Source organism: Cebus imitator, unplaced genomic scaffold (assembly GCF_001604975.1).
Source record: "Cebus imitator isolate Cc_AM_T3 unplaced genomic scaffold, Cebus_imitator-1.0 Scaffold154, whole genome shotgun sequence".
NCBI classification, from domain to species: domain Eukaryota; kingdom Metazoa; phylum Chordata; class Mammalia; order Primates; family Cebidae; genus Cebus; species Cebus imitator.
This window is the reverse complement of record NW_016107469.1, coordinates 2,207,577-2,224,352: the sequence shown is the minus strand read 5'-3', so window position 1 is coordinate 2,224,352 and position 16,776 is coordinate 2,207,577. Positions and strand designations below refer to the sequence as shown.

Genomic DNA, 16,776 nt, shown 5'->3' with positions numbered 1-16,776 from the left:
CCTTGTGCTTTTTCTAACAAAATATTCAGAAGGGAAATGACATTTCAAGGACAGTTAAAAAATAAATCCAAATTATCAGTCATCTCCCTCATTTAATCTGTAACATCAATACAGTACAAAAATAAAGTCCTCCATAAAGTTTAAGGAGGACTTTATGAAATTAGAAAAACTGAAAAATTAACCTGGAAAAACAAAGGTCCAAGAATTGTCAAGACTGTTTTGGAAATGAACAAGAGGGCGGTCATGCAATCAATTAACTAGACTTAATTTTTATAGCAGTAATAAATTCAAAATGTGATGTTGGCTTATGGATAGACAAGTAGATTAATAATAAAACAGAAAAGAAGGGCCAGAAACAGATTCAGGCACATATAGAAATTTGGTATAATAAAATAGAGAACAATTGGATTCCCAGATGGAAAAATTATATAGTGTATATTACACTATACCATACACAAGAATGAACTCCAATTAAAGATCAAAATGAGAAAAGCTACCTTCAAAACTTCTAGAATAAAATATAGACTGCCTTTAACCTTAGCTAGATAGGCTTTCTTAAAGAAGACATACAAATAACTCATAAAGAAAAGAACTGTTTGACTAGATCAAAAATGTTAACTTTTATTAGAGAAAAGTTATTAACAAAGTTAAATATATATAATAGAATTCATATCTAGAGTATATAAAGCTACTATAATGCAATAAAAAAATAGCTCCACTTAAAAATATGCAAAGGTTAGGAACCAACAATTCATGGGGGAGAAAATCCATATGTTGAATAGGCAGGTGAAAAGGCACACAACATTGCTAGTAATTGGGGAAAAGACAATTTAAAAAAAATACCATTTTATGTCCATTGGAATAGTAACTTTTTAGTATATGTATTTCATATAGCATGTATAAATGGCATGTATATATATGCAAGGTAATAGGAAAATAGGAATTATCATATACTGCTAATGGAAGTATAACTGGATAGAAGTGTTTGAGAGAGAAATTTGTTAATATAAAATAAAATTTAAACAAAACCATTTATAAGCCCTAGAAAATTGACTTCTAGATTTATAGCTTAGAAATTCTTACAGGTGTATACCAAGAGACATGTACAGAGACACTTATTGCAGTATTGTTTGTAGAAAAACTGGAAGCTACATAATTACCTTTCAGTAGAGGAATTGATGAATAAATTTGATTATTCATTCAGTGAGATATTTTTTAGTAAATGAACTTCATCTAAGTATATGAACATGGATGGAACTCAAAAACAATGTTGAGTAAAAAAACAATTGTAGAATATGTACAAAGTAATGGAATTTACATAAACATTTAAAAGCTTCACAGAACAGTGTATCTTGCCTATAGATTTTTGCGTATCTAATACAAGGAACAACTTGAAGTAACAACCGGAAAGTTTACACACTGGATTAATGGTAGTTTCCTTTGAGAAGGTAGGGAGGGGTATAAGGTTAGCGAGAGAAAAAGGGGGACTTAAACTTCTATATTGTTCTATTATGTTTAACTATAAAGTAAAAATAATCGAGGGACTAAATTAAGTGATTCCAGGGTCCTCATCTACCAGAAGGACTTTCATTTTTCTTTCTAATTCTGTCTTTTAAAACAGTGGTCCCCAACCATTTTGGCACCAGGGACCAAATTCATGGAAGACAGTTTTTCCACAGATGGAGGGCTGGGGGAGATGGTTTGGGGGATGATTCGAGCTCATAACATTTATAGTACAGTTTACTTATGTTATTATTACGTTGTAATATATAATGAAATAATTATACAACTCACCATACTGTAGAATCAGTGGGAGTCCACTTGTTTTTCTGCAGCTAGATGGTTATCCCATCTAGGGGTGATGGGAGACAGTGACAGATCATCAGGCATTAGATTCTCATAAGTACCATGCAACCTAGATCCCTCATATGCACAGTTCACAAGAGGGTTCACAGGTTCCTATGAGAATCTGATGTTGCCACTGATCTGATAGGAGGCAGAGCTCAGGCTGCTTGGCTGCTCACCTCCTGCTTTGTAGCCCGGTTCCTAACAGGGATGAGAGTTGGGGACCCCTGCTTTAAAAGGCTATCATTTACATGTATCTTTTAGAGCTTTACCATTATACATTACATGTATCTTTTAGAGCTTTATCATTACATGTATATTTTAGAGGATGGTAGATATAACTATCCTCCTTAGATAATCCCATAGAATAGTCAGTTACTGGTAGAATGAAAATATGTTGAGATCTATATGTTATAAAATAAAGATTTCATTTTCATGCTAACTTATATAAAAACTCATTCTTAAGTGGTCCCAGTCTTTCCAAGGGCTTTTCTTACTCTAGGGTACTGAATTTTTTTTGTCACTTATTCATTCAACAGATTTTATTGAACTCCATAGATGTACCAGATGATAACACAGCAGTGAGCAATACAGACAAAGCCTGCTCTCATGAAGTTTAAGTTCTAGTCAAGGAAGATAGCTGGTAAACAAATTAATAAAATTGTAACATGGCAGATGATAAGTGCAATGATGAAAAATCAAGCATGATGAGAGCTACAGAGAGTGATTGGGAGTATTTTATATGGGCAAGTCAGGGAGGAACTGTGTTAAAGATAACATGCAGCAAGATAACAGAGAAAGTAAAGGGGTAAGTTGTATAGGAGAAAAGTCCTAGAGGATGACAGATCAAGCCGGTGCAGGGCCCGCTCTTGCCATACTGCTATCACGGAGACCACCTGGCTAGAGCAGAATGAATGAAGAATAGACTACTATGAGATTAGTCCAGAAAGATAACAGAGGATTGGGTCATACAGGGCTTTTATGGCCATGGTAAAGACTAAGGATTAATATCATCTGCAAAAAGAAGACAAGATCTTTGCAAAATCTTGCAGTGAACCAAGATCACGTCACTGCACTCCAGCCTGGCAATAGAGCAAGATCCTGTCTCAAAAACAAACAAAAAAACCTCTAAAAATATTTTGTTGGATTTTGGGAAGGGGATTTCATTCCCTCTTAACCTACAGTTATCCTTTACTTTTTTGCTCTTTTTAGTCATTCTAAACTTTGCAATTAAACTGAATCCAGTCATATTTTATTGTTTAGAAAATGTACAGGTATAAAATGTTATTAATGATTGTGTTAAGTGAAATTTCAATACTAATTTTTTTTTACATCATAGCTTAGCTGTATGGCTACATAAAAAGGCAAATAACCAGTTTTGGTTACATTTATTTGGCTTTAGAAACTCTTGCAGAAGACAATTTGGTTTTAACATGTTTTAAAGATTGTATGTAAACTGTTCCTGAACATCTTGCACAATTTCTTTGCATTTTCACTTTCCTTTATGTTACAACAAAATCCAAAGTTTGCAATAGTTGTTTTTTATACTGGCTTCATTTGTGTTATTTATTAACATTTCACTTACATTCAGTAGTTCTGTTAAATTGATATATAATGGCTTTATTGTATTGTTTATTTCCTTTTTTATTTTTTGATGGAATCTCGCTCTGTCATCCAGGCTGGAGTGCAGTGGTGCATTCTCAGCTCATTGCAACCTCCGACTCCCTGGTTCAAGTGATTCTCCTGCCTCAGCTTCCTGAGTAGCTGGGATTACAGGCACGAGCCACCACGCCCAGCTAATTTTTGTATTTTTAATAGAGACAGGGTTTCACCATGTTGGCCAGGATGGTCTCGATCTCCTGACCTCATGATCTGCCCGCCTCAGCCTCCCAAAGTGTTGGGGTTATGGGCATGAGCCACCTCGCCTGGCCAATTTATTATTATATTAATCTTTTTTATTGCTTTTATGTCTAGGGATTCTTGTTATTGGTGTGTGTGTCTGTGCGTAGAGACGGGTTGGGGGAACAGAATCTTTTATATATCAAGTCTTACAAGGTACAGATCGTAGTATATCATTATGACTTTTAAGTGCTAAGCAAATTATTGTCCAGAGGGGCAGGCAAACAGTAAAAATCATAATTACTGCAAGCTCTGTGCCATACTTTTAAGTATAGTAATAAATGTGCATTTATATACTGTTAAAAATTGTTTACTCAAAATAAACTTAGGAAATATTTTGACCATGCTTTAAGATTAAATTTAGTACAATGAATGGGAAATAGATTTTTGTTTTGCTTTGTGAAAAACACAGTTTTAGGCTACAATCCTTAATCTTAGTAGGATGCTGTATTTATTTTTTTCATAGTAAGGAAGACTAAATTACCACATCTTACTGAGAATTTTGCAGATATTTCATAAAATTTTCATTTACTAACCTAAGTTTCTCTTTCTTTTAGCAAAACTGTACAATCTAAAGTGGACTGCATTTTGGTAAGTGAAATAACTAATCTTAAAGTTTTTTTGCAATAAGGTTTTTACCACAATATAAAATATAAAATTTTTAAGGAAATGTTGATTTTAAATATAATCCAACTCCAATGAATAAAATTTGACATTTTAATTACAGCCCCCTCAGGTGAATTGTTTATAAGCTATCTAGTTACTTTCCTATATCTCATCAATAATAAAATCACAGTCTTAGGTATTTACATGTTTTTGAATCCTACTGGTTTTTACTGAAAGATTGCTTAAACAAACATTTAATTAAACTGGATATTTATTTTTCGATTCTAATAACTTTGTAAGAATTTGTTTAGAGAAAAGTTTTTAAAGATGTTTAATGGATTAGTTTTGTTGAGATAGCATATCTTTCATCTTTTGGTTGCTAGCCTGTGGGAATTAAGCAATAATAATAGTTTAAGTTTAGATTCTACTTAATAAACTGTAAAAATTTGTTTTAAAAAAAATCTTTTCAGATGCTTAGTGGATTAGTTTTTGTTGGGTTGCCAGCTTTTAAGATTTAAAGCCACAATAATAGTTTAAATTTAGATTGTGTTAATATAGTTGTAGTTTCTTAGGTCTTCTCTTAAAAGTGTGAGGGAAGGAGCATGCAGCTACTGGGACATCTGGAATACTGCTGATTTCTTTCATAACATTTCTGCCGAAAGGCTACCCTCTAGAGTTTAGAACATACAAAGGCTCTGTACTGTTAGATTCCCCAAATTGTCAGTGTTGTTAGTTCTCTTTTCCTGCTTGTGACTGCAAAAGTTCTCCTATCCAAGTTTGAGTCTTGCTTATAAGCTAACCTGAGATTGGTGGTGGTGGTGGTGGTGGTGGTGGTGGTGGTGGTGGTGGTGGTCTGTTTCAGTGTCTGGTGCTGAAATAGTGTGATATCTTATTAGCTTATGTTATTATTAGGTTATTATCTGCTAGGTAGGTGAATAAATAGGCACAGTTTATAGGAGAAGATATAACTTAATAGTTTTCTTTTACTTTTCTAAACTAATAGCTAAAGGAGGACTTTGTGGAGGTGTTTTTCTTTTCCTTTTCACTTACTGTTCCTTTTTGTTTTGTGTGTGTGTGTGTGTGTGTGTGTGTGTGTGTGTGTAGTTTTTTGGGTTTTTTATTTTTTGTCATAATAAACCTTTGAAGTAAGTAATCTTGTCACCTCCCTTTTACAAATGAAGACACCAGTGCTCTTGCATTTCATTCAAAAAATTATTAAACAAAATTATTGAACAGTTTTACTCATAAGGGATACCAAACAGAAATGACATATTCTCTGCCCTTAAGAAATCTAGTCTGTTATTAAGAGGTATATTCAAGAGTACTCTTAAGACCTGGGAAAGTGGTGATTGGAGATGGAGGGAGTAACACATTCCCACCAACCTCCAGAGCATTTCCTGTCTCCCAGCTCTTAAGAGTCTCATTGTTTACGTGTCATTCTGTAATTATTTCATGATTACCATATACTAGACCCTGTTCTTGGTACCAGAGTACAGTGGTAAGCAAGACAGACACAGTTCTTGTCTATCTAAGGCTACCTACTTTCTTTGCAATACTTGAGATAACTTTGGAGTATTACTCATTTTGTCTCTTCATTGAAAAGAGGCAGAAGAAAATTGGTATATATTATAAAATATGACATTTATAAAATGCTAAGTAAGAACAAAAGTCTTTTTAAAGTCTTTTAAGAGTTCAGAAGTGTTTATATTTTAGTGTAAGTTTTAGAATATATGTAAATTTTGGGCCGGGCGCGGTGGCTCAAGCCTGTAATCCCAGCACTGTGGGAGGCCGAGGCGGGTGGATCACGAGGTCAAGAGATCGAGACCATCCTGGTCAACATGGTGAAACCCCGTCTCTACTAAAAATACAAAAAATTAGCTGGGCATGGTGGTACATGCCTGTAATCCCAGCAACTCAGGAGGCTGAGGCAGGAGAATTGCCTGAACCCGGGAGGTGGAGGTTGCAGTGAGCTGAGATCGTGACATTGTACTCCAGCCTGGGTAACAAGAGCGAAACTCCGTCTCAAAAAAAAAAAAAAAAAAAAAGAATATATGTAAATTTTTACTCAGTAATTTAAAAATACTGTTAGGTCCTAGACATACAGTGATGAACAAGATACTAAGACCTCTCCTCTCATGATCCTTTTGTTTTATTGGGTGAGGTAGACATTAAAAAAGTGAGCAAATAAGTAAGCATTATAATTTAGATAACGATAAAGATACAACACAATTTTTAAAAGGCAAAGGCAGGCAGGCAGTGGTGGATAGGGTAACCTTAGATAGGGTGGCCAGGGAAAGCTTCTTTGAGGAGATGACATTTGAGTGGCGACCTGAGTAATAAGAAGCCACCCTTGAGTCATGATCTGCTGGTGATACACACAAGGTAGAAGAGGAACAGTAGGTACAAAAATTTTGAAGGAGGAATGAGTTTGGGATATTTGAAGAATACAGGATCCCAGTGTGCTGGAACTTACGGAAGGAAGTAGAGAGCGATAGAAAAGTTCAACCAGGGAGTTGTTTGTGTATTGCATATTTAGTCATGGCAAGTAATATCCTATGTGCACTGGAAGCTGATTAGAGGATTTTATGCAGAGAATAGTGCAATCCAATTTTTTTTAATACCCTGGCTGTAGTTGGAACAGTGAATTGTAGGGGGATATGAGTAGAAGCAGGAAAACTAATTAGGCTATTGCAGAAGTCCAGTAGATAATTCAAGGCTCTTACTCAGATGATGGCAGTGGAAGTTTTTTTAAGTAGATGGATTTAAGGAATATTTTGGATATAAAGCCAGTAGACCTTGCTTGCTGATATATTGAATGTGGAGGGGAAACACAGGAATCAAGGATGATTCCTTTCAGTCTAAAGCACTTCTTCTAGTATTTCTTACACCACAGATTTGTTTGTAATGAATTTTCTCAGTCTGTTTATCTGTGAATGTCTCTATTTTGCCTTCAGTTTTAAAATATAGTTTTGCTGGAAATGGAATTTCTAGTTTACAGTTTTGTTTGCTTGTTTTTTCTTTTATTATTTGGAATATGTTATTCCATTGCCTTTTGGACATCAGCCATTAATTATATCATTGTCTTCCTTTACATAAGTTTTATTTTGTTGGTGTTAAGATTTATCCTAGATTCATTTTCTCAGTCATTCACTTTTCTTACCCTGACTTTTAACAGTTTGACTATGTATATAGTGGATCACTTTCTGTTTGTCCTACGTGGGTTTTGTTGAGCTCACATAGATTAGTTGGATTTGGGATGTTTTCAGCCATTATCTTCCAAATACTTTTTCAGGCCCTTGATTCTCCCCTTGTAAAATTCCCATTTCACATATGTTGAAATGATTGATCTTATTTTTCTTGTCTCTCTGAAGCTCTATTTATTTTTTTCTCTGATTATCTTTATGCTATAGTTTCTCTATCTTCACTAAGATTCCCTGTTGTCGGACCCATTGTCGTTCTGTTTTTCTTTGTGTGTTTAAATATAGCCTGCCTCATCCTAGCAGCACTACTGTTCAAACCCATATGGTTTCATGGGAATAGGTCAGGGTAGCAGCCATAAGCAAGAATAATAAAGACTCTCTTAGTTACTACTACCTGAAGTTCAGTAGTCTTTAGACTAAACATTTCCCAGTATGTTGTTTGCCTGTAGTTAGTTTCCAGAACCTAGTTTCTGTTTTGTGTCTTTTTATAGTTGTAGAAAGAATTAGCCAACCTCTTTACTTCCTTTTCCAGATATCTCAATCTTCTTATATTTTATTACATTTTATTCTACAAGTTTTGTAGTTGTAGTGTTTTTCTTTTAGATGTTTGAACCACGATGTGTTAAATTTGTGTTTGCTTTAAGGTGAACTTCAGGGTTCATTTTTTTACATTATGGATGAATATCCAGTTTTGTTTATATATACATATAATTATATTATATATAATTATATATAATTTTATATATATATAATATATAATGTATATATATGTATATATAATTATATGTATATATAATATATAATGTATATATAATATGTATATATATAATTATATGATATATAATTATATGTATATATAAAACTGCACTTTAGGTTCTGGGGGTACATGTGAAGAACATGCAGATTTGTTACATAGGTACATACATGGCAGTGTGGTTTGCTGCCTCCATCCCCATCACCTATATCTGGCATTTCTCCCCATGTTATCCCTCCCCACATCCTACCCCCTGCTGTCCCTCCCCTAGTCTCCCCCAACAGACCCCAGTTTGTGATGCACCCCTCCTTGTGTCCATGTGTTCTCATTGTTCAACCTCCACCTGTGAGTGAGAACATGCGGTGTTGAATTTTCTGTTCTCATGTCAGTTTGCTGAGAATGATGGTTTCCAGGTTCATCCATGTCCCTACAAAGGACACAAACTCATCGTTTTTTTTATGGCTGCATAGTATTCCTGGTGTATATGTGCCACATTTTCCCTTTCCAGTCTATCATCGATGGGCAATTGGGTTGGTTCCAGGTCTTTGCTATCGTAAACAGTGCCGCAATGAACATACCTGTGCATGTGTCTTTATAACAGAATGATTTATAAACCTTTGGATATATACACAGTAATGGGATTGCTGGGTCAAATGGAATTTCTGTTTCTAGGTCCTTGAGGAATTGCCACACCGTCTTCCACAATGGTTGAACTAATTTATACTCCTACCAACAGTGAAAAAGTGTTGCTATTTCTCCACATCCTGTCCAGCATCTGTTGTCTTTAGATTTTTTAATGATCGCCATTCTAAATGGCGTGAGATGGTATCTCAATGTGGTTTTGATTTGCATTTCTCCAATGACCAGTGATGATGAGCATTTTTTCATATGTTTGTTGGCCTCATGTATGTCTTTTTTTGAAAAGTGTCTGTTCATGTCCTTTGCCCACTTTTGGATGGGTTTGTTTGGTTTTTTCTTGTAAATCTGTTTTAGTTCTTTATAGATTGTGGGTATTAGCCCTTTGTCAGCTGGGTAGATTGCAAAAATGTTTCCCATTCTTTTGGTTGCCGGTTCACTCTAATGATGTTTCTTTTGCTGTGCAGAAGCTCTGGAGTCTAATTAGATCCCATTTATCTATTTTGGCTTTTGTTGTCAGTGCTTTTGGTGTTTTAGTCATGAAGTCCTTGCCTATGCCTATGTCCTGAATGGTTTTGCCTAGGTTTTCTTCTAGGGTTTTTATGGTGTTAGGTCTTATGTTTAAGTCTTTAATCCATCTGCAGTTAATTTTAGTATAAGGTGTCAGAAAGGGGTCCAGTTTCTGCTTTCTGCACACTGCTAGCTGTTTTCTCAACACCATNTTTAGTCATGAAGTCCTTGCCTATGCCTATGTCCTGAATGGTTTTGCCTAGGTTTTCTTCTAGGGTTTTTATGGTGTTAGGTCTTATGTTTAAGTCTTTAATCCATCTGCAGTTAATTTTAGTATAAGGTGTCAGAAAGGGGTCCAGTTTCTGCTTTCTGCACATGGCTAGCCAGTTTTCCCAACACCACTGATTAAACAGGGAATCCTTTCCCCATTGCTTGTTTTTGTCAGGTTTGTCAAAGGTCACATGATTGTAGATGTGTGGTGTTGCCTCCGAGGCCTCTGTTCTGTTCCATTGGTCTATGTCTCTGTTTTGGTACCAGTACCATGCTGTTTTGATTACTGTAGCCTTGTAGTACAGTTTGAAGTCAGGTAGTCTGATGCCTCCAGCTTTGTTCTTTTTGCTTAGAATTGACTTGGCTATGTGGGCCCTCTATTGGTTGCATATGAAGTTTAATGTGGTTTTTTCCAGTTCTGTGAGGAAGGCCATAGTAGCTCGATGGGGATAGCATTGAATCTGTAAATTACTTTGGGCAGTATGGCCATTTTCACGATATTGATTCTTCCTAACCGTGAGCATGGAATATTTCTACATCTGTTTGCATCTTCTCTTATTTCCTTGAGCAGTGGTTCATAGTTCTCCTTGAAGAGGTCCTTTACATCCTTTGTTAGTTTGTGTTCTTAGGTGTTTTATTCTCTTTGTAGCAATTGTGAATGGTAGTTCGTTCTTGATTTGGCTCTCTTTAAGTCTGTTATTGATATATAGGAATGCTTGTGATTTCTGCACATTGATTTTGTATCTGAGACTTTGCTGAAGTTGCTTATCGGTTTCAGGAGGTTTTGGGCTGAGATGATAGGGTCTTCTAAATACACAATAATGTCGTCTGCAAATAGAGAGAATTTGACTTCCTACTTTCCTAATTGAATACCCTTTATTTCTTTTTCTTGCCTGATTGCTCTGGCCTGAACTTCCAATACTTTATTGAATAGGAGTGGTGAAAGAGGGCATCCTTGTCTAGTGCCAGATTTCAAAGGGAATGCTTCCAGTTTTTGCTCATTTAGTATGATATTGGCTGTGGGTTTGTCATAGATAGCTTTTATTATTTTTAGATACATTCCATCAATACCTAGTTTATTCAAAGTTTTTAGCGTAAAGCATTGTTGAATTTTGTCAAAGGCCTTCTCTGCATCAATTGAGATAATCATGTGGTTTTTGTCTTTGGTTCTGTTTATGTGGTGAATTATGTTTATAGACTTGCGTATGTTGAACCAGCCTTGCATCCCCGGGATGAAGTGTACTTGATCATGGTGGATAAGCTTTTTGATGTGCTGTTGCAATCGTTTGCCAGTATTTTATTGAAGATTTTTGTATCTATGTTCATCATGGATATTGGCCTGAAGTTTTCTTTTCTTGTTGGGTCTCTGCCAGGTTTTGGTTTCAGGATGATATTGGTCTCATAAAATGATCTGTGATTCAGAAGGAATGGTACCAGCTCCTCTTTGTATGTCTGGTAGAATTCAGCTGTGAACCCATCTGGACCTGGACTTTTTTTGGTTGGTAGGCTATTAATTGCTACCTCAACTTCAGCCCTTGTTATTGGTCTATTCAGGGTTTCAGCTTCTTCCTGGTTTAGGCTTGGGAGGTTGCAGGTGGCCAGGAATTTATCCATTTCTTCCAGGTTTACTGGTTTATGTGCATAGAGTTGTTTGTAGTAATCTCTGATTGTAGTTTGTATTTCTGTGGAATCAGTGGTGATATCCCCTTTATCATTTTTTATTGCATCCATCTGATTATTCTCTCTTTTCTTTTTTATTAATCTGGCTAGTGGTCTATTTGTTGATCTTTTCAAAAAACCAGGTCCTGGATTTATTGGTTTTTTTTGAAGGGTTTTTTGTGTCTCTATGACCTTCAGTTCTGATCTTAGTTATTTCTTGTCTTCTGCTAGCTTTTGAGTTTTTTGATCTTGCTCCTCTAGCTCTTTCAATTTTGTCCATAGGGTGTTGATTTTAGATCTTTATTTGCATCTCATGTGGGCATTTACTGCTATAAATTTTCCTCTAGACACTGCTTTAAATGTGTCCCAGAGATTCTGGTACGTTGTGTCTTCATTCTCATTGGTTTCGAAGAACAAATTTATTTCTGCCTTCATTTCATTGTTTATCCGCTCTGAACATTCAAGAGACAGTTCAGTTTTCAAGAAGCTGTGTGGCTCTGAGTTAGTTCTTAATCCTGAGTTCTAGTTTGATTGTACTGTGGTCTGAGAGACTGTTGGTTATGATTTCTGTTCTTTTGCATTTGCTGAGGAGTGATTTACTTCCAATTTTGTGGTCAATTTATAGTAGGTGTGATGTGGTGCTGAGAAGAATTTATATTCTGTGGATTTGTGGTAGAGAGATCTGTAGATGTCTGTTAGGTTTTCTTCGTCCAGATCTGAGTTCAAGTCCTGGATATCCTTGTTAATTTTCTGTCTCGTTGATCAGTCTGATATTGACAGTGGACTGTTGAAGTCTCCCACTATTATTGTGCAGGAGTCTAAGTCTCTTTGTAGGTCGTTAAGAACTTGCTTTATGTGTCTGAGTGCTCCTGTGTTGAGTTCATATATATTTAGGATAGTTAGCTCTTCTTGTTGCATTGATCCTTTTACCATTATGTAATGCCATTCTTTGTCTCTTTTGATCTTTGTTGGTTTAAAGTCTTTTTCATCAGAGACTAGGATTGCAACTCCTGCTTTTTTTTTGCTCTCCATTTGCGTGGTAAATATTCCGCCATCCGTTTATTTTGAGGCTTTGTGTATCCTTGCACGTGAGATGGGTTTCCAGGATACAGCACAATGATGGGTTTTGATTTTTTATCCAGTTTGCCAGTCTGTGTCTTTTGATTGGGGCATTTAGCCATTTACATTTAAGGTTAATATTGTTATGTGTGAATTTGATCCTGCCATTTCGATGCTAGCTAGTTGTTTTGCCTATTATTTGACACAGTTTCTTCATTGTGTTGATGCTGTTTACCATTTGGTACGTTTTTGGAGTGGCTGGTACTGCTTGTTCTCTTCTATGTTCAGTGCTTCTTTCAGGAGCTCTTGTAAGGCAGGCCTGGTGGTGATGAAATCTCTCAGTACTTGCTTGTTTGTAAAGGATTTTATTTCTCCATCACTTATGAAGCTTAGTTTGGCTGGATATGAAATTCTAGGTTGAAAGTTATTCTTTTTAAGGATATTGAATATTGGCCCCCCACTCTGTTCTGGCTTGTAGGGGGTTTCTACGAAGAGATCGATGTGAGTCTGATGGGCTTCCATTTGTGGGTAACCCGACCTTTCTCTCTGGCTGCCCTTAGCATTTTTTCCTTCATTTCATGAACCCTGGTGAATCTGGTGATCATGTGCCTTGGGGTTGCTCTTCTTGAGGAATGTCTTTGTGCTGTTTTCTGTATTTCCTGGACTTGAATGTTGGCCTGACTTGCCAGGTTGGGGAAATTCTCCTGGATAATATCCTGAAGAATGTTTTCCAGCTCATATTCATTCTCTCTGTCTCATTCAGGTACACTATCAAACGTAGATTAGGTATTTTCACATAATCCCATATTTCTTGAAGGCTTTGTTCATTTCTTTTTACTCTTTTTTCTCTGTTCTTGCCTTCTCTTTTTATTTCATTGAATTGGTTTTCAATCTTTGATACTCTTTCTTCTGCTCAGTCGACTATTGAAACTTGTGTATGCTTCGTGAAGTTATTGTGTTGTGTTTTTTTAGGTCCATCAATTTTTTTATATTCCTCTCTAAGCTGTTTATTCTTGTTAGTATTTTGTCAAACCTTTTTTCAAAGTTCTTGGTTTCTTTATGTTGGGTTAGAACATGTTCTTTTAGCTCAGAGAAGTTTGTTATTACCCACTTTCTGAAGCATATTTTTGTCAATTCTTCAGACTCATTCTCCAGCCTTGTTCCCTTGCTGGTGAGGAGTTGTGATCTCTTGGAGGAGGAGAAACGTTCTGGTTTTGAGTGTTTTCATCCTGTTTGTGCTCGTTTCTTCCTATCTTTGTGGATTTATCTACCTGTGGTCTTTGTAGGTGGTGACTTTCAGATGGGGTCTCTGAGTGGATGTCCTTTTTGTTGTTGATAAAGTTATTTCTGTTTTTTTTAGTTTTCCTTCTAACAGGCCCCTCTACCGCAGGACTGCTGAAGGTCCACTCCAGACCCTGCTTGCCTGGGGAACACCAGCAGCAGGTGCAGAAAAGTAAGGGTTATTGCCATCTGCTTCTTCTGTTATCTTGTCCCAGAAGGATACCCACCAGATGTCAGCCTGAGCTCTCCTTTGTGAGGGGTATCTTTGGATATACAGGGGTCGGGGAGTTGCTTGAGGAGACAGTCTGTCCCTGATAGGAGCTCCAGTGTTGAGCTGTGAGCTCCACTGTTCTGTTCAGAGATACTGGGCAGGTACATTTAAATCTGCTGCAGTGGAACTCGTAACTGTTCGGTCCTGGGAAGGTGGGGCTTTATAAGTTCCTGACATGCTGCTACCTTTTTTCAGAGATGCCCTGCCCAGCGAGGAGGTAGCCTCAGTCTGCCAGCAGAGGCATTGCTGAGCTGCTGTGTTCAGCTGCTCTGTGAACTTCCTCACAGTTTTGTTCATAGAGGTATAGTTCAAACTGCTTTGGTAATGGCGGACTGCCTCTGTAATGGCGGACTGCCTCGGTAATGGTGGACGGCCTCAGTAACGGACTGCCTCGGTAGTGGTGGACTGCCTCAGTAACGGTGGATGCCCTTCCCCCCACAGAGCTGGAACGTCCCAGGTCCAGCTGTTCTTGCTATGAAACTCTCAATCCAGAGTGTTTCAGATTGCTGGTCTTTGTGAGAGTGGGACCCGCCAAGCCAGATCACCTGGCTTCCTATTCCAGTCCCCTTTTTTTCAGTTGAATGGGTGACTCTGCCTCCCAGGCATTCCAGGCAGCCATATTTATGTGAGTTTTTGTGCAGAGACCCGCTGCCCCAGCTGTGCCGGAGATGTGGCACTTTTCTGCCTGGGAATCTCCTGGTCTGTGGGCAGTAAAAATTCATTTGGAAATGTAGTGATTACTCACCCTCTGCATTCTCACTGGGAACTGCACTCCAGAGCTGTTCCTATTCAGCCATCTTGGATATCCAGTTTTCTGGCACCATTTATTGGAAAGTCTACTCCTCCCCAGTCAACTCCTATATAAAAAAATCATTATATGTGGGTCTTTTTCTAGACTCTTTTTTTCCCATTGATTGCTGTGTCTGTCTTTTTGACATCACTACACTGTCTTGTTTACTGTGCTTTATAGAAAGTTTTGCTATCAGATAATATAAATGGTTCAGATTTTTTCTGGCATTTTCATGTAAATTTTAGTTACTTTGTCAATTTTTATTTTTTAAAAAAAGTTGTACTTGGATTTTTGTTGGGATTGCATCAACTTAAGGATCAATTTGGGGACAATTGATGTCTTATTAACAAATTTTAATTCATGAGCTTGCTTTATCTCCATTTCAGTTGGTTCTTCTGTAATTTCTTTCAGCATATTTTTTTTATTTTCTGTGTGTAGGTTTTGTAGACATTTTATTAAAACTGAAGTTTTTAGGTGCTACCAAGTATGGCATTTAAAAATTTTTGTTTTCCATTGTTTTATTACTAATAGTTATATTGATCTTGCAACCTGCAAACTTGCTAAATAATCTATTAAATCTAGTTACTTTTATGTAGTCTTTAGAATTTTCTGCCCACCCAATCATATTATCTATGAATAAAGAAAGTTTATATGCCAGTTTCTTTTGCTTACCTTATTGTACTGCTAGGAGCTCTGGGAGATAGGTGAATAGAAATCTGAGAGTGAATTTCTTTGCCTTGTTTCTGATCTTAAGGAAAAAACATGATTCATTCACCATACAATATGAAGTTAATTTTCGCCTGTTCATGGATGCTCTTCAGCAGGCTAAATGTTTTACTTTCTGTGTCTATTTTGCTAAGACTTTTTTTTTTTTTAATCATAGTTACATGCTGTATTTTTGTTTTGTTTTTGTTTTTTGCTTTTTGTTTTTGAGATGAGTCTCACTGTGTTCCTAGGCTGGAGGGCAGTGGTGCAATCACACTCACTGCACCCTCCATCTTCCAGGTTGAAGCAATTCTCCTGCCTCAGCCCCTCTAGTAGCTGGGACTATAGGCATGTGCCACCAAGCCCAGCTAATTTTTGTAATTTTAGTACAGACAGGCTTCACCATGTTGTTCAGGATGGCCTGTATCTCTTGACCTTGCGATCTGCCTGTCTTGTCCTCCCAAAGTGGTGGGATTACAGGCACAAGCCACCACATCTGGCCATATGCTGATTTTTGTCAAACAGTTTTTCTGTACTTACTAATAGTTTCTATTTCTGTATAATCATATTTCATATTTTTCCACTGAAGTATCTAATCTGCTATAAATTCCATCCAGTAAATTTTCTCTTCTAGATCTTATATTTTTTCAGTTCTAGAAATTCAAATTGGTTTTTTTGGGTTTTGTTTTGAGATGGAGTTTCACTTTTGTTGTCCAAGCTGGAGTGCAGTGGCAGATCTCGGCTCACTGCAGCCTCCGCCTCCCAGGTTCAAGCGATTCTCCTGCCTCAGCCTTCCAAGTAGCTCGCCACCATGCCCAGCTAATGTTTGTATTTTTAGTAGAGACAGCATTTTACCATGTTGGCCAGGCTGGTCTCCAACTCTGGCCTCAAGCTATCTCCCGACATTGGCCTCTCATAGTGCTGGGATTACAGGCATGAGCCACTGTGCATGGCCTGAAATTCTACTTTTTTATAGTACTTTTTTATATCCTTCATTTTTTTCCTTTCATAAATACTTGTCTTAAATTTCCTCCTTGACTGCTAATTGTAGTATCTGTACCATTTGTTTCTCTATCATTTTCCGTATCATCGCTATCATTTTGTTTCTGTCTTAAATTCCCTCATTGACTGCTAATTGGAGTATCTCTACCATTTGTTTCTCTATCATTTTGTCTATTATCTCTATCATTTTGTTTCTGTCTTAAATACCTGTCTTAAATTCTTTGATTGCTAATTGTATTATCTGTCATTTTTGTAATCTTTTTTTTTTTTTTTTTTTTTTTTTTTTTTT

General features: G+C 36.7%; 1 protein-coding gene across 1 annotated transcript in view; it reads left to right on the top strand.

Annotated features, from left to right (window-relative positions):
- RFX7 (regulatory factor X7) overlaps positions 1 to 16,776 on the top strand; it is a 158,066-nt gene that overhangs the window by 58,346 nt on the left and 82,944 nt on the right. The window contains exon 3 of the mRNA XM_017543383.2: positions 4,302 to 4,335. Within this exon, the coding sequence (XP_017398872.1) occupies positions 4,302 to 4,335 (34 nt within the window). The remainder of the gene's footprint in view (positions 1 to 4,301; positions 4,336 to 16,776) is intronic.